This window comes from Cucurbita pepo, chromosome 1 (assembly GCF_057944985.1).
Source record: "Cucurbita pepo subsp. pepo isolate OVF chromosome 1, ASM5794498v1, whole genome shotgun sequence".
Classification (NCBI taxonomy): domain Eukaryota; kingdom Viridiplantae; phylum Streptophyta; class Magnoliopsida; order Cucurbitales; family Cucurbitaceae; genus Cucurbita; species Cucurbita pepo.
This window is the reverse complement of record NC_141798.1, coordinates 17,967,055-17,992,389: the sequence shown is the minus strand read 5'-3', so window position 1 is coordinate 17,992,389 and position 25,335 is coordinate 17,967,055. Positions and strand designations below refer to the sequence as shown.

General features: G+C 37.7%; 6 protein-coding genes and 1 non-coding gene across 8 annotated transcripts; 3 read left to right on the top strand and 4 right to left on the bottom strand.

Annotated features, from left to right (window-relative positions):
- Positions 1-25: 25 nt before the first annotated feature.
- Positions 26-5,693, bottom strand: LOC111788861 (cold-responsive protein kinase 1). Of its 2 annotated transcripts, XM_023669422.2 has the most exons (10): positions 4,999-5,693; positions 4,770-4,906; positions 3,350-3,447; positions 2,660-2,952; positions 1,901-2,353; positions 1,610-1,770; positions 1,073-1,146; positions 850-997; positions 377-526; positions 26-299 (listed from the first exon to the last, which is right to left on the bottom strand). In XM_023669422.2, the coding sequence occupies exons 1-10, from the start codon at positions 5,168-5,170 to the stop codon at positions 222-224; spliced, it is 1,764 nt and encodes a 587-aa protein (XP_023525190.2). In that variant the 5' UTR covers positions 5,171-5,693; the 3' UTR covers positions 26-221. The 2 variants fall into 2 exon arrangements, with proteins under 2 accessions (XP_023525190.2, XP_086978895.1); XM_087122769.1 differs by lacking the exon at positions 3,350-3,447 and having other exon boundaries at positions 4,999-5,140.
- Positions 5,694-5,864: 171 nt separating this feature from the next.
- LOC111782938 (U6 spliceosomal RNA) lies at positions 5,865-5,962 on the top strand. The gene has a single exon (XR_002813239.2). It is a non-coding gene; the product is annotated as a U6 spliceosomal RNA (small nuclear RNA).
- Positions 5,963-6,288: 326 nt separating this feature from the next.
- On the bottom strand, positions 6,289-8,551 carry LOC111791172 (Tetratricopeptide repeat (TPR)-like superfamily protein). Its single transcript, XM_023672417.2, has one exon. The coding sequence runs from the start codon at positions 8,306-8,308 to the stop codon at positions 6,404-6,406; it is 1,905 nt and encodes a 634-aa protein (XP_023528185.2). The 5' UTR covers positions 8,309-8,551; the 3' UTR covers positions 6,289-6,403.
- Positions 8,552-11,254: 2,703 nt separating this feature from the next.
- LOC111790927 (uncharacterized) lies at positions 11,255-12,489 on the top strand. The gene is made up of 2 exons (XM_023672064.2): positions 11,255-12,035; positions 12,207-12,489. Exons 1-2 carry the CDS (start codon positions 11,353-11,355, stop codon positions 12,271-12,273), a joined length of 750 nt encoding a protein of 249 aa, XP_023527832.1. The 5' UTR covers positions 11,255-11,352; the 3' UTR covers positions 12,274-12,489.
- A 929-nt stretch (positions 12,490-13,418) lies between these two features.
- LOC111805892 (TOM1-like protein 3) lies at positions 13,419-17,613 on the top strand. Its single transcript, XM_023691180.2, has 10 exons — positions 13,419-13,787; positions 14,282-14,441; positions 14,694-14,772; positions 14,976-15,074; positions 15,184-15,300; positions 15,367-15,515; positions 16,235-16,316; positions 16,452-16,537; positions 16,612-16,803; positions 16,877-17,613. The coding sequence occupies exons 2-10, from the start codon at positions 14,332-14,334 to the stop codon at positions 17,442-17,444; spliced, it is 1,482 nt and encodes a 493-aa protein (XP_023546948.2). The 5' UTR covers positions 13,419-13,787; positions 14,282-14,331; the 3' UTR covers positions 17,445-17,613.
- An 85-nt stretch (positions 17,614-17,698) lies between these two features.
- On the bottom strand, positions 17,699-20,697 carry LOC111805902 (magnesium dechelatase SGRL, chloroplastic). The gene is made up of 5 exons (XM_023691191.2): positions 20,455-20,697; positions 19,215-19,388; positions 18,964-19,122; positions 18,177-18,323; positions 17,699-18,081 (listed from the first exon to the last, which is right to left on the bottom strand). The coding sequence occupies exons 1-5, from the start codon at positions 20,593-20,595 to the stop codon at positions 17,968-17,970; spliced, it is 735 nt and encodes a 244-aa protein (XP_023546959.1). The 5' UTR covers positions 20,596-20,697; the 3' UTR covers positions 17,699-17,967.
- Positions 20,698-21,668: 971 nt separating this feature from the next.
- LOC111777182 (wall-associated receptor kinase 2-like) lies at positions 21,669-25,335 on the bottom strand. Its single transcript, XM_023656648.2, has 3 exons — positions 24,325-25,335; positions 24,072-24,236; positions 21,669-22,943 (listed from the first exon to the last, which is right to left on the bottom strand). The coding sequence occupies exons 1-3, from the start codon at positions 25,190-25,192 to the stop codon at positions 21,769-21,771; spliced, it is 2,208 nt and encodes a 735-aa protein (XP_023512416.2). The 5' UTR covers positions 25,193-25,335; the 3' UTR covers positions 21,669-21,768.

The following is a 25,335-nucleotide window of genomic DNA, read 5'->3' as shown; positions in this document are numbered from 1 at the left end:
ATTTGGTGATCGTATTCATGGTAACTAAGTGAACTAGAATGTGTAAAGCCCTCTGAAATTAATGGATAGAAAGGAATGAAAAACCATAAAGACTGCAACTGTATAAAAACGCATGTTTTCCCAGCTACAATCTTCCTTCTAAAGCAACAAAACTAGTTCTAATACAAGAAAAAGCATGTGAGAAGTGAAATGCTAAAAACAAAAAACCAGTAGTTGTTCATTTATCTGTTATAACGAGGTATTAGCTTCTCCCCCAGATAGTGAAAATGATCATTTTCTCCTTCAAGAAGGCGCACAACCTGGTAAAATATCAGCGAGCAATGTGGTTAACATGTAAAACTAAGATAAGCTTAAGATACCATGAAAGACAAATTACCTCTCCCATTGATGGACGATTCTCGGGGTTTATCCGCACGCACAAGTATGCAGTTCGGGCCATGAGGTATAATTCATATGTGTCATATGTATTTGCAACTCGAGAATCAATCAGTTCATGTAATGCTAAGTTTTCAATTAATGGTTCAGCCTGAAAATCAAGAGGAAGAGTGAGTTGATGAAGGTTTTAAGACGTGTAGAACATTGTCATTCATGACATTTTACAATTGTACAAGGAAAAATGATAGCAACCATAATCTTATGCCCCTAATAATATTTATAATGGTTGGAGCAACAAGCTTCTACTTTTTGTTCCACACAAAATGTCCTATACTAATATAGAAATTATCCTTACAAATACAAAGGGTCTTCTCCCTCTCTCCCCAATGTGAGACTATGTTAATATCCCATTATAACCTCCTTGATGTAACATAAAAATTAACAACTGACAAATCCTTATAACAGATTACTCACCCACTCTCGCAGAGATCGTCCTTGTATATCATCCATCGCGTCGAACACCTTGCGTCCAGATATTAATTGTAGCAACACAATTCCAAATGCATATACATCCGTCCTAACTGAAAGAATACCATTTTCTGCATATTCCGGTGCAACATATCTACATATTACAAATAAATAATTAGCAACACCAGAAATAAAATGAAAAGGTCAACTATTGAACATAAGTGCCGACCCAAATGTGCCGAGTATGCTTGAATGCGAAGTATCATCTTTTGTCTTCCATTTGGCCAAACCAAAATCACCTAACTGAGTTGACAAAAAAAAGAGAAAAAAATGCTGTTCAGTTTAACTGCAATGATCTCCACAAAAAATCTCTCCCCTCCCAAGTCTTGCAAGGGGTGCAGCTATAGTGCTTGATGCTATTTATCTGAAATTAAGGTTTTAACTGTTTAACCTTGAACTGTTTGTTTCTTGCCCAAAGACATCAGGAAAAGTGAACTTTGTCTGACTAGGAATTTCAATTTCATTGGATGACTAGGTTTCTATCTCAACATACAAAAAAGAATGCTATCACCGAAGTCCTATCTAAAAGAATGTCAAAGACAAAGGGACTACATTGCAAGGTGAAGAAAGACAAATACGAGTCTGATGAGCAAAAATAGAACACATTCTTTCTTGGAAGCTGGAATAATTTAACATCTATGGTTTGATGACCAAGTCTTGAAAGGCCAATATGGTAAGACAAAAAAAGATGAGAATAATTATTTACCATAGGAACATAATCATGTGTGAGCAATATGTTGCTCGGACGGACATCTCTATGTATTACAGGACCTCCACGACATTCTTCATGCAGAAAACGCAGTCCCTTAGCAATTCCAACGGCAATGCCATATCTTTGATGTAATTCAAGAACAGTTGTTTTCTTACCTATTTAATTACCGAAAAAACGGTTATTGAAGGGATAAACAGAATGTGGACTAGAGTCAATCCCATTGAAAGGAAGCTAAGCAAAGATCAAAAGAAGATGAGTTAGATCAGTCAGATTCAAGCTACTCACCAAATAAGTGAAAATCAAGAGACCTGTTGCAAATATATTCGTACACCAGAACGTTTATGTTTTCCCTGCAACTAAACCCCAACAGCATCACTATGTTCTTGTGACGAGCAAAACTCAAAACTTGTATCTCAGAATGAAACTCTACAAATCCTTGTGTACTTTCTTCTTTTCGCACTTTTGCAGCAATGAGTTGTCCATTTTTTAGTTCACCCTTAAAAACATGACCGTAACCACCCTCTCCTAACAAGTTTCCTGCTGAGAAATCGGCAGTTGCTAGCTGTATGTCAGAAAAACTAAATCTCATGGTATCCTTCAAATATAACTCCGACCTCGTTCCACAAACAGAACATAGAATTGGTGCTTCTAAAGATTTCTGTTGAAAGACGTCCTTATTTGGAAGTATAACAATCTGAGAAGCAGTTGCATAAATATTCTGTTCTCTGGAATCTGTACCTATAAGACAATATCAATTTTTTTATTGATAACCAAGGACCTGAAATTTAGATATTAGGAAACAAGATCAAGGAATATTTGTTTGAAACAATTTTGATTTCATAGGCTTCACGAATATCAGCATCGCCAAATCCAGCAAGTTCAACCAATGACAAAGAGAATGCCGTAGGTTCGATAGAGGCTAGAAAACCACTCTATTCATGCAACTAACATCAAGTTCATCCATTTTTGGCTTTAATTTCCATGCCGAGGAAGTGAATCATTCACTCCCAAGACCAAAATCTGAGGATGATATAAGAAATTTACCTATTTTTTCTTGCCGAGAAGATGACTCGGGATCCGATGCATGCTCCCTAGACATGCTACTAGATGAACTGGTCCAGTTGCTCTGTGCAGATGAGCTATCCAGAGAACTACTTTGGAATGAGAAGCTTTTGATGGAGATAACAGTCTGCTCACTATCCCGTAATTTATGTTCTAATTTATCTGCCCCAGTTGTAGCCTTATTTCTCAAAACTCTCACAGACAAGTTATCTTGGATTACAGCAACCTTGCAAGATAAATGTCTAAGGTAAAAGCTCTCATCCCGTCGAAGATGCCTGTTAAAGTTTTCAAGTCATTAATTACCATACAAACCGAAACAGAAATTCAGAAACTTGAAAAGGGCACTCGAGGAAATGATAAAGAATACCTTCTCAGAAGATCTTCTTTTACTTTTCCAAGATGTTTCATATAAATTTATAAAGTTTATGGATGTAATGGACATCAATTTCACATATCATATGAACAAAGAGTATCTCAAGAAAAAAATGATAATAAAAAACATAGCATGACTATTAAGCCGGTTTGATCACATCTTTCAAAGAAACTAAAAAGATAAAACGATTATGGGTGTAGAAGCAATGGAGTTACTAAATAAGAAAACATGTAGCAGAAATGGACATCATTTATTAAACAGAACGCTATCTAAATAAGAAAACAGATAAACTGCCAAACCTGTCAAGTATAACCCAGCTCGGGCTGAAGACCATAATTTCTTGGAGAATAACATTCTTAATGGGGAAACCAGCTGTAATTCTAACTTCAATACTGACCTGTATATTAATACACCATCAATCAATAGGAATGGGTATATACAATCTACCTAAGAACTGCACACACTCGTGCTACTAAAAAATGCTACAGTTCAGTCTATGTTAAGAAAACCAAATATTGAAGCAACTCAACAGCAGTTCTTTGCATTTCTCTTAGAGATTTTCTCCTTGTTTCTTTTTTGTACTTAGCAATTCTTTTACTTAATGTATCTGAACTTGTTGATCGTAGATAGAGTCCGACCAATGTTAGGACTAGAAAAGAATAGATATCTCAACTACTCATTTACGTTCATAATAGATGTTTGAACTACTTACTTATGTTCATAATAGATGTGTGAACTACTTAATTACGTTCATAATAGATGTCTGAATTACTCAGTGACATTCATAATAGATGTCTGAACTACTTAATTACGTTCATAATAGATATCTGAACTACTTAGTTACGTTCATAATAGATGTCTCAACTACTCGTAATAGATATCTCAACTACTTAGTTACGTTTATATTGATACGAGAGTTTCTATTAATTTTGGTATCATTGTGAAACCATTTTCCCTATTGTAAAACCCGTCAGAACTTACGTAATTATGATACGATTATCCACAAAAAAATAATAATAATAAATAAATAAATAACTGAAAGAAAGAAAGAAAAAAATCCGATGAGGAAAAGCTAATAGGAAAATTAGAAATTAATAAATAAATTTTTTTTCTTCATTTGACTGTTTTTGGCCCATTTGGGTTGAGAATTACTTGGTGGTGGGTATAATTGTTAAGTAGCTATATTTTAATTCTTGTCCCTATGTATGGGAATTAAATATTTGTGTTTATTTTACCAGCTTGGTTCATTAACATTTATCCCTATAATTGAATATATTAATGCTTTAAATTATTTCATTTCAATCATTAATAAAAATTAATGATCTCAAGAACAATAATCAAAAGTAATATTATTTAATATATTATTACACTAAATATGTTATTAATCAATTAAAAACAAATCATGTAATAAAGTAATAATAAATAAACATTAATATTAAACCCTTAAGGTAATATTAAAATTTAATAATCTACCGAATATTTCAAATTTATTAAAACTTCTATATTAATAATTAATTAATTGTTAATTAATTTAAATTAAAAGTTAAAGGTATATCAGATTGTTTTTAATTATTGTGTTTTATCAGTTAAATTAGTATTAGCAACTTTTAGACAAAACTTGTAACGTAAGGTAACTATTAGTTTAAAACTTGAGACTCAAGAAACATGTAATTCTTGATCAAAAATGGAGGATGATGAGGAGTTAGAGCAAAGCATTACCCCTCCTTCTTCACACATGTCTGCACTTTGCTGGAGCATGGCGATGTACGCATCAGCTTTCTTGGAAACCTCATCCTCCATTGCTCGAAGGCTGGTTCCAGCGAACGATTCAGAGCAAGCTATCAATTGGTATCCCACTGTCGCAATCAATCGCACACAAATGCAGTAAAGATCAGAAGAAAGCTAAGAAGAAACAGTAACTACTTCAAATCCAGATGAAGAAACTTACTCGGATGAGGCACTCTATGAAGGATTCCAAGCACAATGAGCGTATCGCCTCCGCGAAGAATGTCGCCTCGCATCCACAAGTTCCTAAGAGTCATCTGAAGCTCATGTTCAGTGCGATCCTTGGTAGCATCATAAGCAATGATAATACGAGACGAAGTAGGAGAGATCTCCATATACACGATTCGAGAAAATCGATAAGAAGAAGAACTAGGTTGCAATGGAAACCCCTGGTTCGTTCCTTATATCCGTGAGAAAGAGAAAGAGGGATTCGAAATCAAAACTGCTGCCGTAGTGAAGGACAGATCTGTAGTATGATGGGGATTTCTGCCCAATAATCAGAAGCATCAAAAATTGTTGATAACTTGGGGCTTTCGTTCTCATACTGGTACTGGAGGCGATTAACATAATAATTCGTGACATTGTAGGAAGATATGCTTGAGGATATTCGTGAAATTGTCGGCGTCCAAAGAGAAGATCGCGAGGAATTTCAGAAATTGAATTGAGCTGGATGCTAGAGGCCATTCAGACGCTTCTAAAACTTCCAAATTCTTCTTCTATGTTTCTTCGCTCATTATTTAACCCGCCTCCGTAGTCCGTCGCTTTCGCCAATCGCTGTTCATTCCTTCTTCTTCGCTTATTTGCAGGAATGATTTGAAAATTATTTTTCTGTTTCTTCGCAGGGAATAAACTTTGATTCCTTAATCTGAATTTTTATGATTTGTTTATTGGGTTTTTTATCTGAATTATTACACAAATCTTTATGATATTGTGTAAGAATAGGCGTGTAGCCAAATAATCTTTGTAATTATCGATTTTTTTTTAGAGTAGATTCAAGTAAATGGATGGTATGTTCTACGTGATAATAAACTTCCGGGACATCCGATAAAATTGGAACGATAGAGAAATGATTAGCATGGCCCCGTGCAAGGATGACATACACAAATCAAGAAATTATATCAAAGCCAAACACGGGGCGGTGTGCTCGCGAGAACGTTGAGCCCAATGGATTGTGAGATCTCACATCGATTTGAGAGGAGAACCAAACATTTTATTATAAGAGTGTAGAAACCTCTTCCTAACCGACACGTTTTTGAAATCGTGAGGCTGACGACGATATGTAACGAGCCAAAGCGGACAATATCTGCTAGTGGTGGGCTTGGACTGTTACATATGGTATCAGAGCCAGACATCGGACGATGTGCCAATGAGAACGCGGGCTCCCAAGTGAGGTGGATCATGAGATCCCACATGTGGGGTAAACTTTAGATATGGAGACATACATTTACACATCTTAGACAGCTAACCAAATTTGTAACATTGAGATAAACAAATCCTCTAGGCTCTACCATTTCTATGTTTATAATTCAGATCATCAATATCACAAACCATTTCCAATGAATCGTTCGTTAGACATACTGTTCGTGTTCATTCCCATATTCCACCTCCCAAACAATCAGCTCCAACGCAGAAATCAAACTTTCTCCCCCCAGATGCTGCAACCGGTCATCCTGGAAAGCATACACATGATCTTTGATCACAACCCAGCTGCAAGCCTTCACCTTCTGTGCAGCTATATGCTCCATGGCCTTCCTGACACGAACAGTGCTTTCCCATCGGCCTCTCGCTGCGTATACTCGAGCCAGCACCGAATACGGTAAGGATGATTGAGGTTCCAGCTTCATCACCCTCTCCGCAACTCTTTCAATGCTGTTCATGTCTCCATGAATAGCACAGGCATCTAGTAGTGATATCCAAAACGTAGAAGTAGGTTGGCACGATGTTGTTTCGATGATATTAACTGCTTCTTTGAATTTACCAGCCCGACTCAGTAAGTCCACCACACAAGTATAATGCTCGTTCGTCGGTACGACTCCATGTTCATTTTCCATTGTACAGAAGATGTTTAGCCCTTCATCAACAAAACCAGCATGGCTGCAAGCTAATAAAACTCCAGCTAGTGTTATCCTATCTGCCACTACACCTTCCCTAACCAAATTTTCAAGTGTGCCCAAGGCCTCAAAGTATTTACCATTGTTAACCAGACCCATAATCATAGTGTTCCAAGATATTAAATCTCTCGAAGGCATATCCGTGAAGACTTTCATCGCGTTATCAATTAATCCAATTTTAGCATACATGTCGACGAGCGAACTAGTGACGACGGTATCAGACTCAAAACCCAACTTAAGAACCAAATTATGAATTTGACTACCTAAGTCCAGAGGTGTGAAGACTGAAATGGAGCTCAGGACACTGCTGAGTGTAATCCCTGTTGGCCTGAGGTTCTCCCTTAAGGCATACACAAAAAGCCACATGGAATCCCTCCAATGACCATGCCATGCCAAACTTGAGATCATGGCATCACAAAGAGCTTGATCCCATTGATTGGCTTCTTCAAAAAGCTGCATTGCATCCCTCAAGCTGTTGCATTTGGAAAACAAGTCAATAGCAGCACTAAGTACAATGCTGTTAGAAGTAAATCCCATCTTGAAACAGAAAGCAAGAAATTGCTTACCCAGTTCCAATTCTTGGAGGAAAGAACATAAACTTATCATTATTGATACAGTGAACTGATCAGGAGAGTGCCCAGTGGCTCTCATAAGATAGAACTGATTTAGTGCCAATACTCTAAAGCCTGATCTGTGGCAGCCCAAAATCAAAGAGTTCCAAGAGATAATATCCACCTTTTCCATACTATAAAACATGACAAACATATAATCAACAAGGCCAAATTTTCCATACATATCAATCAATGAATTCCCAAGAACCACATTTGACACATCAATGCCACTTCGAATCATACTGCCATGAATTTGCTTGCCATGACTAGGACACGACACGACCGAAAGCATAATGGAAAACGTATATTCACTTGGTCTAAAACCAGCATCCTGCATCTCCAGAAACACATCCATAGCCTTATTAGCAAACCCAGAAGAAACGCAGCCAGACATCATGCAATTCCAAGAAACAATGTCCCTCTCAGGCATTTCATCGAACAGATTGCGTGCACCATTGAAATAACCAAATCTAAACAACCCCTTCAAGCATATGTTCCAAGATACAATATTCTTCTCTTTGATATCACCAAATACTCTAAAAAATTCATGAACGGGACCAAATAACGCGTATAGCTGAAGACAGCGATTACCCAGAAAAGTATTGTTGTTAAGGCCAAGCTTTAGCAATTGAGCGTGGATTGTTTTCGTAATATGAACAGATCTAGACGCTAAACACTGGTCAATCAGATAGGAGTAATGGGAAAACGAAGCTCTGTGCGCACCACGAAGATTCTTTAGCAGGAAGTGCATATAAGTACGGTTGCCGCTATGAAAAACGGAACTTGGATTCGAGCAATAGCAGTATCAGGTGTGTCTTGGTTGGTGCTGGTTCAGCTGCTGCTGCTTCATCTTCTTCCATCATGATTTGTAGCTGAGATTTATATCAATTTGAATGTAAGAAACCAATTTCCTTGCAACCCTTCGTTTAACGAGAAAAGCCTAGACCCGAGTTTTGTGGAACTACAATACCATCCCATAAATCAATCTACAAAAATAACTATCCCCGTACAAGTCATTCAGTATATTTTGTTCTGGCTCACAACTAAAAAATTGTAGGAGGTAACTCTACTTAACTTATAATTGCTCCAAAATAAAGCACGTTTAACCATAAATTTCATAGGATTGAGCCACCGAAAAAAAAGATATACATTTTTTGTATAGATAATAACTTTCATTTTCTTGTAGTTTTTCTTACTCATCGGATTGTTCTCATTCAAATCACATTGATTGGAGAGAGGAACGAGTGTCAGCCAAGACGCTGGGTCTCGAAGGGGTAGTGATTGTGAGATCCCATATCGGTTGGAGAGGAGAACAAAGCATTCTTTACAAGGGTGTGAAACCTCTCACTAACATACGTGTTTTAAAAACCTTGAAGGGAAGCTTGAAATGGGAAGTCCAAAGTGAACAATATTTGGTAGTGGTGAACTTGGACTGTTACAAGATTAATCCACCCCACTAGTGTGAAAGTTATCTTATTTATAATCAAATAAATTACAAAGACATGGAAATAACAACAAAGGGAAAGATACCTATGGTAATAAGGCATGGAAATATCTAATATTTGCCTTATAATAAAATATCAAATATAATATTTATGGTAAACTATAATTTATTACTGAATATCCTTTAACAATATCAAAGCTAGTCACTAGACGTTGTGTCAGCGAGGACGTTGGGCCTCCAAAGATGTAGATTGTGAGATCTCATATCGGTTGGAGAGGAGAATAAGTATTTATTATAAGAGTATGGAAAGTCCAAACCTCTATTCTAAATTATATGCCTTTTTAATTATTATTAAATTTAGTTTTATTTCACTTTAGTCTATTTTTCATTTATTTTAGGTAATTTCAATCCATATTACAAAATATATATATATATATATACCACAACTAAAATAAGATTAAACAAAAAAACAATTTAATATGACGTCATTTTTTTTGTTTTTTTGTTGCCAGGGTCGGTTAATAATTTAACTTCTTTTTCCCATTAAATGGAATTAATAATTTAAATTTAAAGCGTATAATCGCCAATTTTGGATTCTAGAAACAATATAATATAATTTTCCCCCTTCTATGTTACACGAATACTTCTAGAAGTACATTTATTTTTTTTCTTTTCCATATAAAGTCTACTATCGAAATATTACTATAAGAAATAACGTGACAGCATGAATTTATTAAATGAAAAATATAATATATTTTTTTATAAGCCTGATAAATGACTGTACCTATCACATGTATATATATATATATATATATATATATATATAAAATTCTTATTAATCTTTTTAAGTCCAATTCTTGCCACATTCTCAAGTTATCCTTAATATATTAAAAACTCTCAATCAATTCTTTTGGCAAGAAAAAATAAATAAATTTATTAATAGGAATTTTATTAAGATATTTAAAAACTTAGGTATGTGACATAAAATGCATTTTATTACTAGATATGTCAATTTTTATAAAATAATAGATACTTTTTATTTTCTAATATAATGGTAAATATTTTAATAAATTTAATAATATTTTATAGTAAAAAATATAATATCATGTTATATTCCTAAAAATTTAAAATTTCATATTACACTAGGATAAAAAACAAATAAAAGGGTAAAGTAAATAAGAGATGAGACCATAACTAAATTTAATACTCGTTTTTTATCATATTTAGTTGGCAAAGATAAATATATATATATATATATATTTTTTCACCACGATTGTGACAAGTTCTCATAAGATCGTTCCAAGAGAACTTTCTTTACCACTAAATTTGATTGTAATGTTTATAAGAGATAACGTTTTGGATGGAAGTACAAAACGACGTTTTTGTCTCGTTCAATCAAAACCTTAAATAAGTGGATAAATAGTAAATAATAATAATAAAAAAAAAGACTTTTATTGAAGCACAAATAAACTAAGTTTTTAAAATTTTAAAAATAATTTGTTATTGTCCACTCAACATAAATTATATATATATATAATTTAAAATTTTATTTTCCAAAATCTTTCTTTCTTATATATAAAATCTTAGTTTGCCCCTTTTTTCTTTTTTCTATCTAATATATATTTTAAATATATTTAATTTTTTCCTATCGAATTTTTTTATATATTTCCCCTTGCTTTATTTTAATACATTATATTCATATTAATTAATCTATATATATATATATATATAAACATAAGTGAATCAACTTTATATGATTCATGGACCTAACAAATGTAATCATCAAAACTATATTATAAAATTATTAATAATAATAACAAAATGGAATAATAAAACTAAATTTGTCCGGCATTAAAGCTAGAGAGGGCAGCCAAAATTTTGGACGCATTAAATATTTGAATTGGTTAAGAATATATAAATTTTACAAATGGCTAAGAATCGAGCTTTGGAATTTAGAATCGGAATTAATTACACAACTTACAACGACTTCGACGTTGACCACTACCTTTTTAATTTCCACAATTAATATTATTTTTAATGTCTTTTTCTAATATTTTGTCAAAGTTTATAATTTATATTAGAAGGGTAATTAATAAATTCCAAAAGGTAATTAGGAAGAAGCCAAAGGATGGGATATTTACCAACTTAACCGACGGTAACTAAATCGAGTTACCGTGAAATGGACGCGCTGGGGGAGACGGCAAAATTACAATTATCTCCCCCTCACCTCTCCCCTATAGCCTATACCCACCTCTCGTCTCTCTCGCTTCAGACGCACCATAAACAAATCATTTCATTTCAACTGCTTCCTCTCCAATTCCTTCCATCCAAGATTCCCCGGAGCAACCGCCATGGGAGATCTTACGATGAAATTCCCAAGGAATCCGATCCATACCGCCGAAGATTGCATCATTTTCAGAGGCTTGAGCAGTGCCGTCGACGATGACGACTCGCAATCGGAATCTGGAGTCTGTTCACCCACGCTCTGGGGTTCAGATTCACGGATGAGCCCCCAATTTCATCGCTCGCGTAATCGCACTCTCTCCCCGACTTCCCGGACTCAAGCCATCGCCAGAGGACAGCAGGAGCTCATGGAAATGGTCAGGAACATGCCGGAATCCTCCTACGAGCTTTCTCTCAAAGATCTCGTCGAACATCACTTGCGCCAACAAGAGAGCGCCTCCGTCGAGAAATATGATTCCGCCTCTGAAACTTCCTTCATAAGAGATCCTATCAAGAAGAGGAGTGAAACCAGAGCACTCGTTACCAGAAGTAGAAGCGTCAATAGCGGTGGATTTTATCTCAAAATGTTCTTCCCGATGCCGTTAGGGCAAATTTCAACGAAAAAGAAGAGTAATCTTAGAAGCGACTCGGCGTTGAATGGAAGTTCGAGAGTATCCCCTAAGCCACCGCAAGTGGACAGAGACTGGTGGAGGAAGAGATCGTCAGCAACCTCCGGCGAGAATGGCGGCAGTGTCTCCGGCAGTAGTAGTAACAATAGTAATAGCACAAGCAGCGAAAGAAGCAATAGCAGGTAAACCCAGAATAACCATAATTTCATCAATTATTCGGTGGTTGGAATCTTGGAAACACTCTGAAAAACTGGGATTCGTTAATTTACTTGAATTTGGCTTCATATGATCCATGAACTTGCTGAAATTCATGGTAATAATTCATGAAATCTTGACTTTGATTTGATTTACAGGAACTCTGAATCAAAAGGGAGTTGCTGGTTTTGTATCAGTCCAATCAGAAGCAAAAATCCAGAGTAAAACAAACAGCTTCACCGGAGAATTTAAATCAAATCAAATCAAATCAAATCAAATCAAATCAATTAATAACTTTTTGTTTTATTTCTATAAAATTTACCCCTTCGTTTTCTACTTTAATTTCCATGTTTTATATCTCTTGGTTATACTTCTTAGTTTCAAGAACAAATATAGATTCCAGATAATAATATTTATAATAATTTTCTCATTTTCAATTTATATTTTCTGTAAATACTAATTCATTTTTGGATATTTATAATGTAATTTTGTTTTAAAAAAAAAAAAAGGTTGAATTATTGAAGATGGCCCGCCAAAAACTGTTCAATCATCACAACGTCCGGAAATTGAAGCTCTTGGCTTCATTTGTGGACTTTAGAGGAAATGATATATTTGAAAATTTTAAATTTGAATTTCTTTTTGTTACGATGTCACTTTAAAATCATTATTACGATATTTTTGTCAATATAAACATAAATGGGGGATTTAAATAATTTGGTAGGTTTCCAAGTTGTTGATTAAAATCTAACTCAGATATTTTTTTTATTTATAAAAAAAACTTGGAATATCTACTCAAACATTAATGATTATTTTTAATTATGTCGAGAAACACGGGTAAATTTATAAGTGTAAAATTACATTTTTTTTAATTATAAACTAAAATAAATATAAGATAAATTCAACCTTCTAAAATTATAAAATTTCGACCAATAAATCATAATAGTTTATTACAATTTTGAGAAAGTCGTTATGGTAAAATTGGTAAATACGCCGCTCTTAGGGACCAGTGCTAGAGAATCTCATATTTTATAATATAATTCTCCCGTATTAGTTTAAATAATTAAATTGAGTGACCTTTTAATTTATTTTTTTTAATGATATTTAATTATTGAAATTCAAATTCATGGGTTGGGCCAAGTATTATTGGAAAAGCAGCTTCAGGGCTTGGGCCGAGTATTACTACTCAAAACGATTCTAAATGGGCCTATAAGTCTCAAAACGTCACCGTTTCAGATCCGACCCATCGATCCGCTTTTCCATTCGGGTTGAAGCTGTCAAAAGATCTACTACGCACGTGTCGCAGAGTCGCAAACCGAGCGGGACCCATGGCCGGTGCTCTGCTCAGAAGAGTCTTCTTCTCCAGCAAGAAAACACGCGGTTCTAGTGTGGAAATCGCGTCAGCCCTTTGCCGAAATCTTCCCCACGGAAACTTCGACAAAGTCAAACTCAGATACCAAAGGAAGTAACCAGAAGAGAAGTGGTAAAAGACTTTGTGAATCACTATGCGTGGCGATAATATCTATAATGCTCCCATGGTTTCAATTTTAGGTCACTAAACCCTTCTCTTTAGCTCTCCCTTCTCGCCATTTGGCAGATTGGAACTCGTCTGTCACGACGACTTTGATTTGTGTTCATTCTTTTCTTCATTTCTGGGAATCTGTGAAAATCCTAAGTTAGCTCTGAAAAAGAGAAGCCTCTGAAGCTACTAATCCAACGAGCAAGAGGAAAATTCTAGTCAGGTATGCTTCGGTTGAGCCCCGACCCATCTCTCTTTTTCTTTTCTTCATATCGATGCGAACTTTTTAGATTCTGGGTAACTTTGCTTTTGCTTTACTCTCTCTGCTTTTTGGTCTGTTTCTTGATTTCTGTAAAATTAGCGTACGGGGTTTCATTTTCAGCGCCTAATGAGACTAATTATGCTCTATATTATGATCTTATTTTTTTCGTTCTTCATTGGGAAATATTGTTTATGTGGTTCTTGTCTATTTGTGAGGAATTTTGTTGATGATTCTCCTCGTGTTAATCCTCCTAGTTTAGATTCATTTGCATGATCAGTTGATCATTTCTTTGTCCCTTTTCAGAGCTGTTACTTTTTTTAAGGTATAAAGGGAGAGTTATTGATGGCAATCATTTCTGATAGACTTCTGTTCCACGGCAGCACTTACTTTATTTCACTTCTTAAGGTTACTTTTCTAGATGAATTTCATATATCCTTCTGGATTGTGTTTCTCAGGAGATTCAAGAACAGGAGGCCTCATTGGGGTGTAATAGATTCGGAGGGACATGTCTACCAATGCTGCTGCTTGCGCTGAGAGAGCAACGAATGATGGGCTTAGAGCTCCCGATTGGGCTATAAACATTGAGCTCTGTGATATCATCAACATGGATCCTAGGTGATTCCAAAACTTCTCTGTCTCTACTCCCTTGTATTGGCTGCTTCCTTCCCATTAAATCTTGTGAAAGTTTTTGATATTTTCCATCAATTCTAACGTTTGTTTGAAATGAACATATATGATTTGTTTACACCTCCCTTAGTGAACTCGAAACCACATGAAAGCAAGTTATTGTGTTCCCTTTTGAGCCAAATATCTATTATTTGTTGTGCTTTTAAATGTTGACTTCGGTTTTAAATGGAAAATTAATAGGCAAGCAAAGGATGCATTGAAGATACTCAAGAAGCGACTGACTAGCAAGAATCCTAAAGTTCAACTTCTAGCTCTCCATGTGAGTCTCTTAGTTTTTCTTGTCTGTGTTCAATGTTTACCTTAAACAACAATGTCCTTAGATTTCTGGGTTGAGCTGTGTTCTTTTTTGTAACAACAAAATGCCAAAAGGTAATTGTTAGTATGATATTTCCTGAAGAAAAGTTAACGCGAACGTCAACACTCTAACCGTGTTATACGTTTTTTGAAACTCTATTGATTCAGGCATTGGAGGCTCTAAGCAAAAATTGCAGTGATACCGTTTGTAAGCTGGTCGTGGAACGTAATATCCTGCACGAAATGCTTAAAATTGTGAAGAAGAAGGTACTGCTATCCTTGACATGAATCTATTGTGTTGTTTGGTTTGGTATACCACAAATCTAGACAGAACTGGACAAATAGTTTAACGTGTTCTTTCATTTAATCTAAGCAGCCTGATTTAAATGTACGGGACAAAATATTAGCTCTGGTAGATGCATGGCAAGCAGCATTTGGTGGCAACTCCAAGGGGAAGTGTCCACAGTACTATGCAGCCTACAATGAATTGAAGGTAAGCCATTTCTTACTTCGATAAACAATTTTTTAAGCCATTTCTCATTTGTTTTCTGTAATACAGAATGCCGGGTTTCGATTTCCACCGAGAGAGGAGAATGTCGAGCAGTTCTTTAGTTCACCTCAGATACAACCTGTTATTGAGCACCTTGTTTCAGCTAATGATGATCTTGCTGCTCAAGCTTCTCTCCAGTCCGATGCTTCTGGTTTAAGGTATAGTGTTAATTCTGTCTGGACTATTTTTGTAACAACCCAAGCCCACCGCTACCAGATATTGTCCTCTTTGGGCTTTCCCTTTCGAGCTTCCTCTCAAGGTTTTTAAAACGTGTTTGCTAGGGAGAGGTTTCCACACCCTTATAAAAAATGCGTCGTTCTCCTCCCCAATCGATGTGGGATCTCACAATTCACCCCCTTCAAGACCCAGCGTCCTTGCTGGCACTCGTTCCCTTCTCCAATCGATGTGGGACCCCCACCAATCCCCCCTCCCCCCCTTCTGGACCCAGCGTCCTTGTTGGCACACCGTCTCGTGTCCACCCCTTTTTGAGGCTCAGCCTTCTCGCTGGCACATTGCCTGGTGTTTGGCTCTATACCATTTGTAACAGCCAAAGCCCACCGCTAGCAGATATTGTCCTCTTTAGGCTTTCCTCTCAAGGTTTTTAAAATGTGTTGGCTAGGGAGAGGTTTTCACACCCTTATAAAGAATGCTTTGTTCTCCTCCCCAACCGATGAGATCTCACAATTTTACTTTTAAGCCTTTTCTTTTTGAAAAAGCAATGGGCTATTTAGTGTTCTTAGTAACTTGCTTGCCTTCGTCATGAGTTTCAATCCAACATGTCTGTACTTCATTCTTCTTGCTCAAGTCTAGTATTTTATCTTTTATTTGCACTTTGCCTCTCCCGATTTGGTTCTGATTATAATTTGAACTTAAACAGCTTGCCAGAAATTCAAAATGCACAGGGACTAGCAGATGTTCTATGGGAAATGCTTGTCGCATTGGATCCTAAGACTCCGGAGGTATTCCTTTTGAAAAGTCTGTGTTGAAAAAGAAAGAATTTGAACTTTGTGCATTATATCTCATTTCACCAACTAAGTCCAAATAATCATAGTATGTTGATTTTGTTAGAGATTTTGACATGGTCATATTAGCAGGCTCTGAAGGAAGAAGTGATTGTAGATCTTGTTGATCAATGCCGTTCATACCAACGCCGTGTCATGGTACTTGTGAACGAGAACACGTAAGATATCGTGTCATACTTACGTATTTTCTGTATGCTTAATTTCTGACGCCCTCTATTTGCTATTGTTTTAGAGATGAGGAACTGTTATGTCAAGGATTGGTGTTGAATGACAATCTGCAGCGTGTACTCAGCGACCACGACGACATTGCAAAAGGAACATTCATGATGGAAGCTAGAAGAACAGAACCTCCCATTCCATCGGTTCCATTTATGAACCCTGAGGATGATGGTTCGGAAGATGATTTTACACCGTTAGCTCGCAGGTGACTAATTGAGCCCTGTTACCTCCACCTATTCTTTCGAGATCTCACTGCAACTGTTATACATGAATTGCAGGTCAACCAAAGATCACACTTTTGAAGAGGACAGCAAATTGGCAAACGGTCAATCATCTCGAGTTAGTCCAGATTCTTCACCCTTATCAAAGTCGACGACTAGTGTAGAAATGATCGATCATCTCAGTGACGCACACAAACCTCAACTGCCTCCAAGGATTGTAGAGCCACCATCTTATTCCCTTCCAATTTTCCCACCCTCGCCTCAAACTTCATCTCCCTTACCTTTCAACACTAGACAGCCTATGTTTGAGGAACCACCTCTGAGAAGCATATCCACGAATCCGCTTCCTGCAGCACATCGGGATACTCAATCTCCAAGCCTCCTCCCTCCCCCACCCTCGAGATATAACCAAAGACAACAATATTTTGAGCAACAAAAGTCAGTTACAGGAGGAGGCACTCTGCCCCATTTGAGCAATACCCGTGGTTCTTCGTATGACAACACGTCGCTCAGTCCTTCCACCCCAACCAGATCTGCAGAGCATGAAGAAGCCCTTTTCAAAGATCTGGTGAAGTTTGCTCAGTTCAAGTTATCTTCATCGTCGCAATCCAACCGACCATTGTGAGACTGGATTAGCAAAGACTGACGTTTTGGTGTTTTTCTTATTGTTGTTTTAACGTAGGCAGGTGACGAGGTTGTTGTATATTCATGGACAAAGCCATCCCTTTTGCTTTGATGGATGTTAGAGTAAGCCACTGATCTCTGCATATATTATATGATATATTCATTTGGTATTTCTCTTTTGTTTCATAGCAATTATACACCCTGATCTCCTTCCCGCCTCGCCTTGTCTAGGGGTCAGAGATTCAAATCCGTCTATTGAACTTAAAAAAAATAATACTAAAGTTCATGGACTAAATGGTTTAAAAGTATATTGTCATTTACACAAGAATTGCAGGAACAAATCTGCCTTTTTTTTTTTTGGGCCAAAGAATAAACTGACCCACAGAATTACCTCTCCCACACATTCAACAACCCAAGAGTACTCTTTTGCTCCTTCCACAAAGGAATTACATTAAATGGATGTTAAAACTTAAAAGATAGCTACTTCTTGGAGATTAGCAGTTTACCAGTTGATGCAATGAAGTTCAGAGAAGGAAGGCAAAGAGAGCTTGAAAAATTGATTTGGGAGTTCTCAACTTTTTAGGAGAGGACACATCCTGGCTTGCCCTTAGGAGCCCTTGCATATGATGATGCCTCCCCTGAAAAATGCAGGCAAAAGAAAGGATTGAAGCAGAAGGCATCAAGGTTTCTAGATCAAGCATTCAATGAAATTTTCATAATATCTTAAGTTTACCTGCACAGCATCCTTGAGTGGCCCCCAGCATTCGAGTCGATTATACTTTTGTGAACTGGAATGGAAATATACCCTGACTAAGGCATCTAGCAGCTCGGGATTCTCCCTAAATAGAATTGAATCTCCATATAAGACAGATTCAAGTACCTGGTTTTACAAAAACATATGATTTTAGCTTTATACCAATCTTAATCATTGCTATGATATGCACTTCCATCATGATAGGTTAGGCCTGAGAGTTCTCCAAACAGCCAAGGGACAGTTTGTTTGGTTTGAGGTTTTTGGTTTTTGAAATCTGTGTTTGTAACCATCCTTCTCTTTGAGCTTCCCCTCAAGGTTTTAAAACGCGTCTACTAGAGAGAGGTTTTCACACCCTTATAAAAAATGCTTCGTTCTCCTCTCCAACCAACGTGGGATCTCACAATAAAGGCTGTGGTCAGAGTAGGGCTAAACCCTCTACAAAGTAGATGCGCTTTAAAACCTCGAGGACAATATCTAATAGCAATGACCTTGAGTTGTTACAAATGGTATTAGAGCCAATTTCCAAACAGTGCGAGCCACTGATCAGAGTAGGGTTAAAACCCTCTCTATAGTAGACGCGTTTTAAAATCTTGAGGGAAAATCCGGAAGGGAAAGTCCAAAAAAGACAATATCTACTAACGATGGGCTTGGACTGTTGCAAGAAGTTTTACACCAATAGTTTTGTGTTGCAGCGGGCTACATCGAATAGTTTTTCCAACAAATTTGGACATCAGTTATAATGGAATGTGGGAAAAGAAAAACTTACTAGAGGCAATTCTTTGGAGAAAATGTGGTATCTAAACTCAGCAGTAAGATCAAGCAAAGAATTAGGACCGCTCACATAGCAATGTACATGAAGACACATTTCATCTTTCACTTTCTTCCACTCAGCAACCACATCATCCTTGTTGTACCAACCTCTCAACTGTATGCATTCACACACCCAAATATAAGAACAGAAACACAATGTGTTGTTCCACACACAGTCACACACATTAAGTAGCAATAAGTTCGTACCTGATCAAGGTTGATAACATCAGAGATGGTTAAGGTGAGATTAGCGGTGAAGTCGCAATGCGATAGTATATACGTTCTTGGGGTGATTCCTGCACACTTGTTCACCTCCCTAGTGAATTCAACTTTTAACTTTGAAGCTTCAAATCTTGCTGGAGGAACCAATATCCTGACAGCCTACCAAAGATCAAAGCATCATAAGACAGAGTAACACAAATTTGACAGAAAGAACAGGCAAAAATCGTCAGGGATTCTGCCAAAATTACTCAGCGTCTATGGTTCAGAATGTTAGAAATCACGGACCTTTCACAATGGTTATAATATTGTCCACTTTGAGCATAAGCTCTCATGACTATAGTGTTCTTTGTTTATAAACCCATGATCAACCTTTTAATTAGCTGACGTGGGACTCCTCTCCCAACAATTCTCAACAATTTTTCCCTCGAACAAAGTACACCATACAGCCTCCCCGGAGGTCTATGGAGCCCTTGAACAGCCTCCCCTTAATCGAGGCTCGACTCCTTCTCTAGAGTCCTCGAACAAAGTACACCCTTTGTTAACAAACTCCCCTAAATCGAGGCTTGAATCCTTCTTTGGAGCCATCGAACAAAGTGCACCATTTTTTCAACACTTGAGTCACTTTTGACTACACTTTCAAGGCTCACAACTTTTTTGTTCTATATTTGAGGATTTTATTAACATGGTTAAGTTAAATGCATGACTTTGATACCATGTTAGAAATCATGAACCTTCACAATGGTATGATATTGTCCCCTTTGAGCATAAACTCCTTTTGGTTTTCCCAAAAGACCTCATAACAATGGAGATGGTGTTTCTTGCTTATAAACTCATGATCAACCCCTTAATTAGCCGGCGCTCCTCCCCAACAATTCTAGTTCACTTCTTAAGCTTGTTTACAGAAGCATTATAAAGTACGTTGCATACAGAAAATTCAGCAACGCATGGAATTCAAGGCAATGAGGCAAGAATGTAAGCCAGAACTTAGAATCAACACGAAACCCACAAATTTTGGCAATTAGTTTCTTCAGCAAAGTTAGACAAACAATCTGGATCAAACCCAACATTCATCAACAGAATCCAAACAAGCCTGAGCCCTCAAGTGTAATGATAAGAACAACTCCCACCAAACCCGAATCGATCTCCGATGAACAAAAATGCAGCAATGCGAGAACCCACATCAACAAAAATCAAATAAATGAAGAAGAAGAAGAAGAAAGATTACCTCAGAGACGAGAGTATTGTAAGAAGCCCGAGTGGATCGAAGGGAAGAAAACAGAACCGCAGGCTTGTTTCCGAGCACTAATTTGAACTTGGGTTTGCTTGGGGAAGGGGAAAAAGAGTAACGAGCGCAATGAAAGGCCATGGAAGACGCATAGGGGTCTTCTTCTTCGCCTTCATCTTTCAGAATGAGAACCAACCATTGTGGCGCCTCTTGGATGTAGAGAGATGGGGTTCATACTTCCTTTCTTTCTTTTCAGTCATGTGGTCTCAGTGATTCAAACCCAAAATCTGAGGCCACAAATCTCCCTCCACACACATCGATCTTTCTTTCCAACGTTTTTATTTTATTTTTTAATTTTTAAAAAAGGTGAGGCTAAATGTTTTCTGATTTGTCAAGGATTTTGAAATTTGTGACACGTCATCGTCGACGGTTGCATTTTTGATAAGTTGTAGATAAGGTGCTGATGTGGCTAAAGATGAGCGTTGACACGTCACCGTCATCGTCTCCGGTTGCATTTTTTAATTTGCATAATATATATTATTTTATATCGTTTCTTATGAAATATTATTCATCTTATTATAACATTTTACAGTTTTTTAAATATAATTATATTAAAAATTTATTTGAAAGGAATATATTTTTAAAAAAAAGATATGGAAAAAATAAATAAAAAAATTAATAGGGACGGAAAATAATATAGGAGGTGGGAATGTGATGGGAGGCTTCCCTAAAAACGTGTGGAACCAATACTCATCTGGATACTGTCCTCTTTGGGTTTGCTTCCGGGTTTCCCCTCAAGATTTTTGGGTTTTCCTTTGTGGTCATCCCCATTATGCGTCTGCTAGAGAAAGATTTCCACACGTTTATAAAGGGTGTTTCGTTCTCCTCCCCAACCAATGTGGAATTCTCACAATCCACCCCTTTCGAGGCCCAGCGTCCTCGTGGGCACTTGTTCGTTTCTCCTATTGATGTGGAACCCCACCAAATCCACCCCTTTTGGGCCAGCATCCTTATTAGCACACCGCCTCGTATCTACCTGTTAGCAGTGGGTTTAGGTCGTTATAGTGAGTGATTGAACTGTTGGCACATTTATGTTGATACTTTTGTAAGATTTCGTTTGTTTTATTTGTTTAAACGTTCTTACAATGTATTTTAAAGGGCACCTCGAGCAAGTTTTACTTGTTTTTAAGGAGATTCAACCAATAATATAAATAGAAAACTCCAAAACATTTAGTACATAATGAAGTTGGGAATTGAAATTCAAACTATATGCGATTTGAGTAACCAACAATCTTGAGTTCATCAAACAATTCATCATCTTCCATCATGAATCAGTGGCAAAATCTGAACTTTCATGCTATCATCCACAACATTTGTACTCCCACTCACCACAAACATATTCGAAGCTCCATCCGCCACCAAATTTTCTTCATTAACCCACTCATGTTCAACCATCACTCTCAAACCCTCCAACTCCATAGCCACCTCCTTCATGCTCGGCCGCTCCTCCCCACTAATTCTCAAGCACTTCCTCGCCACCTTCCCCACTTCTTTTATCTGCCCAAACTCCCCTTCCCTCGCCATTCCCTTCTCCACAACCTCCCCCAACCGATCTTCCTTCATTGCACATAGAACATACATAGCTAAATTCCTCTCCGCTTCCGGCCCCTCGAAACTCACCGCCTTCTTCCCGGTTATCAGCTCTAGAAGTACAATTCCAAAGCTATACACATCGCTCTTCTCCGTCAACTCACTCGTTAACAAATACTCCGGGTCCAAATATCCAAGAGTCCCTTGAACCATAGTGGATAATTGAGTTTGATCCAATGGAACCAATTTGGAAGCACCGAAATCAGAGACCTTTGCATTGTAATTATCGTCTAAAAGTATGTTGGTCGTCTTGATATCTCTATGGATGATTGGAGTGGAAGCTGATGAATGCAAATACGAAATGACCCCGGCTGTTTCCGAAGCGATTCTCAAGCGAGCTTCCCAAGAAAGTGGGACGTGTTTGGTAGTGTCATGGATGTGATCGAAGAGGGTGCCGTTGGTGACGAACTCGTAGACCAATAATGGGACTTGGGTCTCTAAACAACACCCTAAGAGCTTGACCACGTTTCGATGGTTGATTTGGGAAAGAACAATGACTTCATTGATGAATTGGGATGTTTGGGATTGGTCCACTAATTTTGATTTTTTGATTGCTACTACTGAGCCGTCGGGTAAGATGCCTTTGTAGACTGTGCCGTAGCCGCCTTTTCCAATCACGGCGCTTTCATCGTACTTGTTTGTGGCCTTGTCTAGCTCCTCTTGGGTGAAGATTGTGACCATGTCTGTGGATGATTTCCATTGAGAGAGATGTCGTTGAAGCATTAAGCCTCCATTTTCCTCGAAGAACTTCTCTTTTAGTTTGATGAGCTTCCATTTTCTGTAGCCTAAGTATAGCCATGTACTCCCAATTACTAAGACTGTGAACCCCACGGATACTCCTGCATTTTGTTTCATAAATTATAAAGATTTGTATGACAAAATAGAGCCTAGGTAGGAGAAGATGAAACACATAGAACGAATAGATATAGATATGACATCTTTCTTAGAATAGGTGCATGAATGAATCGAGACCATATTCGAATGAGTGATCTAAGGTTTAGAATGATAAGGAAAACTTAAAAGGATTAAAAGAAGGTGCACATTCCTTTTAAAGTTAACTGTGTTTTACTTGATACTAGTTTAGGGTGAGGATAAAGCAGGTTGAGAGAACTATGTATAGTCATCCCGTATCGAACATGTAACAACTCAAGCCTACCACTAACATATATTGTCTTTTTTGGGTTTTCCCTTTTGAATTTCCCTTCAAGGTTTCTAAAAACGTGTCTGATAGAGAGAGGTTTCCACACCATTTATTCTCTTCTCCAACCGATGTGGGATTTCATAATCCACCCCTTTGGGGGGCCCAACGTCCTTGCTAGCATACTTTTCGGTGTTTGGCTTTGATACCATTTGTAACAGCCCAAGCGCACTGGTAGAAGATATTGTCTTCTTTGGGTTTTCCCTTTCGAGTTTCCCCTCAAGGTTTCTAAAATTTGTCTGCTACAGAGAGATTTCCACACCCTTCATTCCCCGTGAGATCTCACAATCCATCCCTTTGGGAACCTAGCGTTCTTGTTGGCACACCGCCGGGTGTCTAGTTCTGATACTATTTGTAACAATCCAAGCTCACCACTATTAGATATTGTCCTCTTTAGGTTTTCCCTATCGAGCTAACCATCAAAGATTTTTAAAACGCGTCTGCTCCACACCCTTTATTCTCCTCTCCAACAGATGTGGGATCTCTCAATCCACCCCGTTGGAGGCCCAACGTCCTCATTGGCATACCACGCGGTGTCTGGCTCTGATACCATTTGTAACAGCCCAAGCCCACCGCTACCAGAAATTATCCTCTTTAGACTTTCCCTATTGGACTAACCCTCAACGTTTTCAAAACCCATCTGTTACGAAGAGGTCTCCACATCTTTCATTCCCCTCTCGAACCAATATGAAATCCCACAAAATTTCTAACCCTAATCCAAATCTTAAACGCAAGACATAATTACAACACAAATATCAAATGAACTCACCAATGATAACTTGAACAAAAGACTTGGAGCTTCGAGTGCAACCTTCACCCCCACGTCGTCCATCACCTTTAAAACCCTCCGGACAATTACAAGTATAGTTCCCTTCAGTGTTAACACACTCAAACTTGCAATCATTCAGCCTTTCATCCCTACATTCATCAATATCTGAAACAACAACAAAATTCAAACCAATACTTCAAATCAACACCCCAATTATCATTTCCAACAATTCTAACAATCCCAAACACTTTACCTTGACATCCTCGAGGAAGATAAGGATTACCCTCAAACCCATCCAAGCACCCACAACGATACTCAGATCCATCAGGGAGAGGGTTAACCATCATGCTATTGGGCCCACAAATACAATTACTTTTGTTGTTAGCCGTGGAGCAAGTGGTATTACTAATACCCCAATCAAGCACAACAGGAACTTGCCTTTGTGGGAAATCACGAATATAAGCCGCCGAGAAATGAAACTTGTCTTCCTCGGTCACAAAGGCATACCCACATGGATTAAAGCTCAAGACGTCGGTGTGATTGTCGAAGCTGCGCACCCTATATCTCAAACCCTTTAAGCCGCTAGGGATGTCAAGCTGACAGCACCCATTACCTGAGCAGGCGCCATCTCTTACGGTGGTGATGTTATCACACAACGCCACGCATGCTGTTCTATAGCTTTGCCCCTCGATTTGGCCAGAAAGAAAAGCGTATGTATCACAGCCGATAACAGTGAACTTGTTTTTGGTACTGGAAACTGTGAACGTGGATAAGTTGAGAGTGGCGGAGGTCCGACGTGCGTCGAGGCTATTGTTTTTGGGGTAGCAATCTTTGGCTCCAAAGTGCAAGATTTGGAGCTCACCGGAGATGGATATATTCGTAACTTGAATGTTGCCGGTCCGGAGAAATGGCCTCGGGGGATCGAAATGAGTTGTGTTACAGGTAATCAAGAAATTTTTGTTTAGGTAACACCCTTCCCTTGTTCCGAATGGATATGGTATCTGCAAGTCGCCACACCGATCGGGGCAGCCGAGTAAGGCTTGAGATGCGTAAACCGGTGACGATAGGATGAGTATGTTTACGATCATGAGTCGAATAAGCGTCTCGATTTGACGCTCCATGACGAAGAATCGTTGCAAGTTTGAATGAAAATGATGGAGATGGTGAAAGTTGTTAAAAGGGTTTTGAGATGGAAGGAAATTGAGCTTGATGGTGAGAATTTAAGGACTTTGATTCTTTGTTGGAGAGAGAATTAAAATTCTAT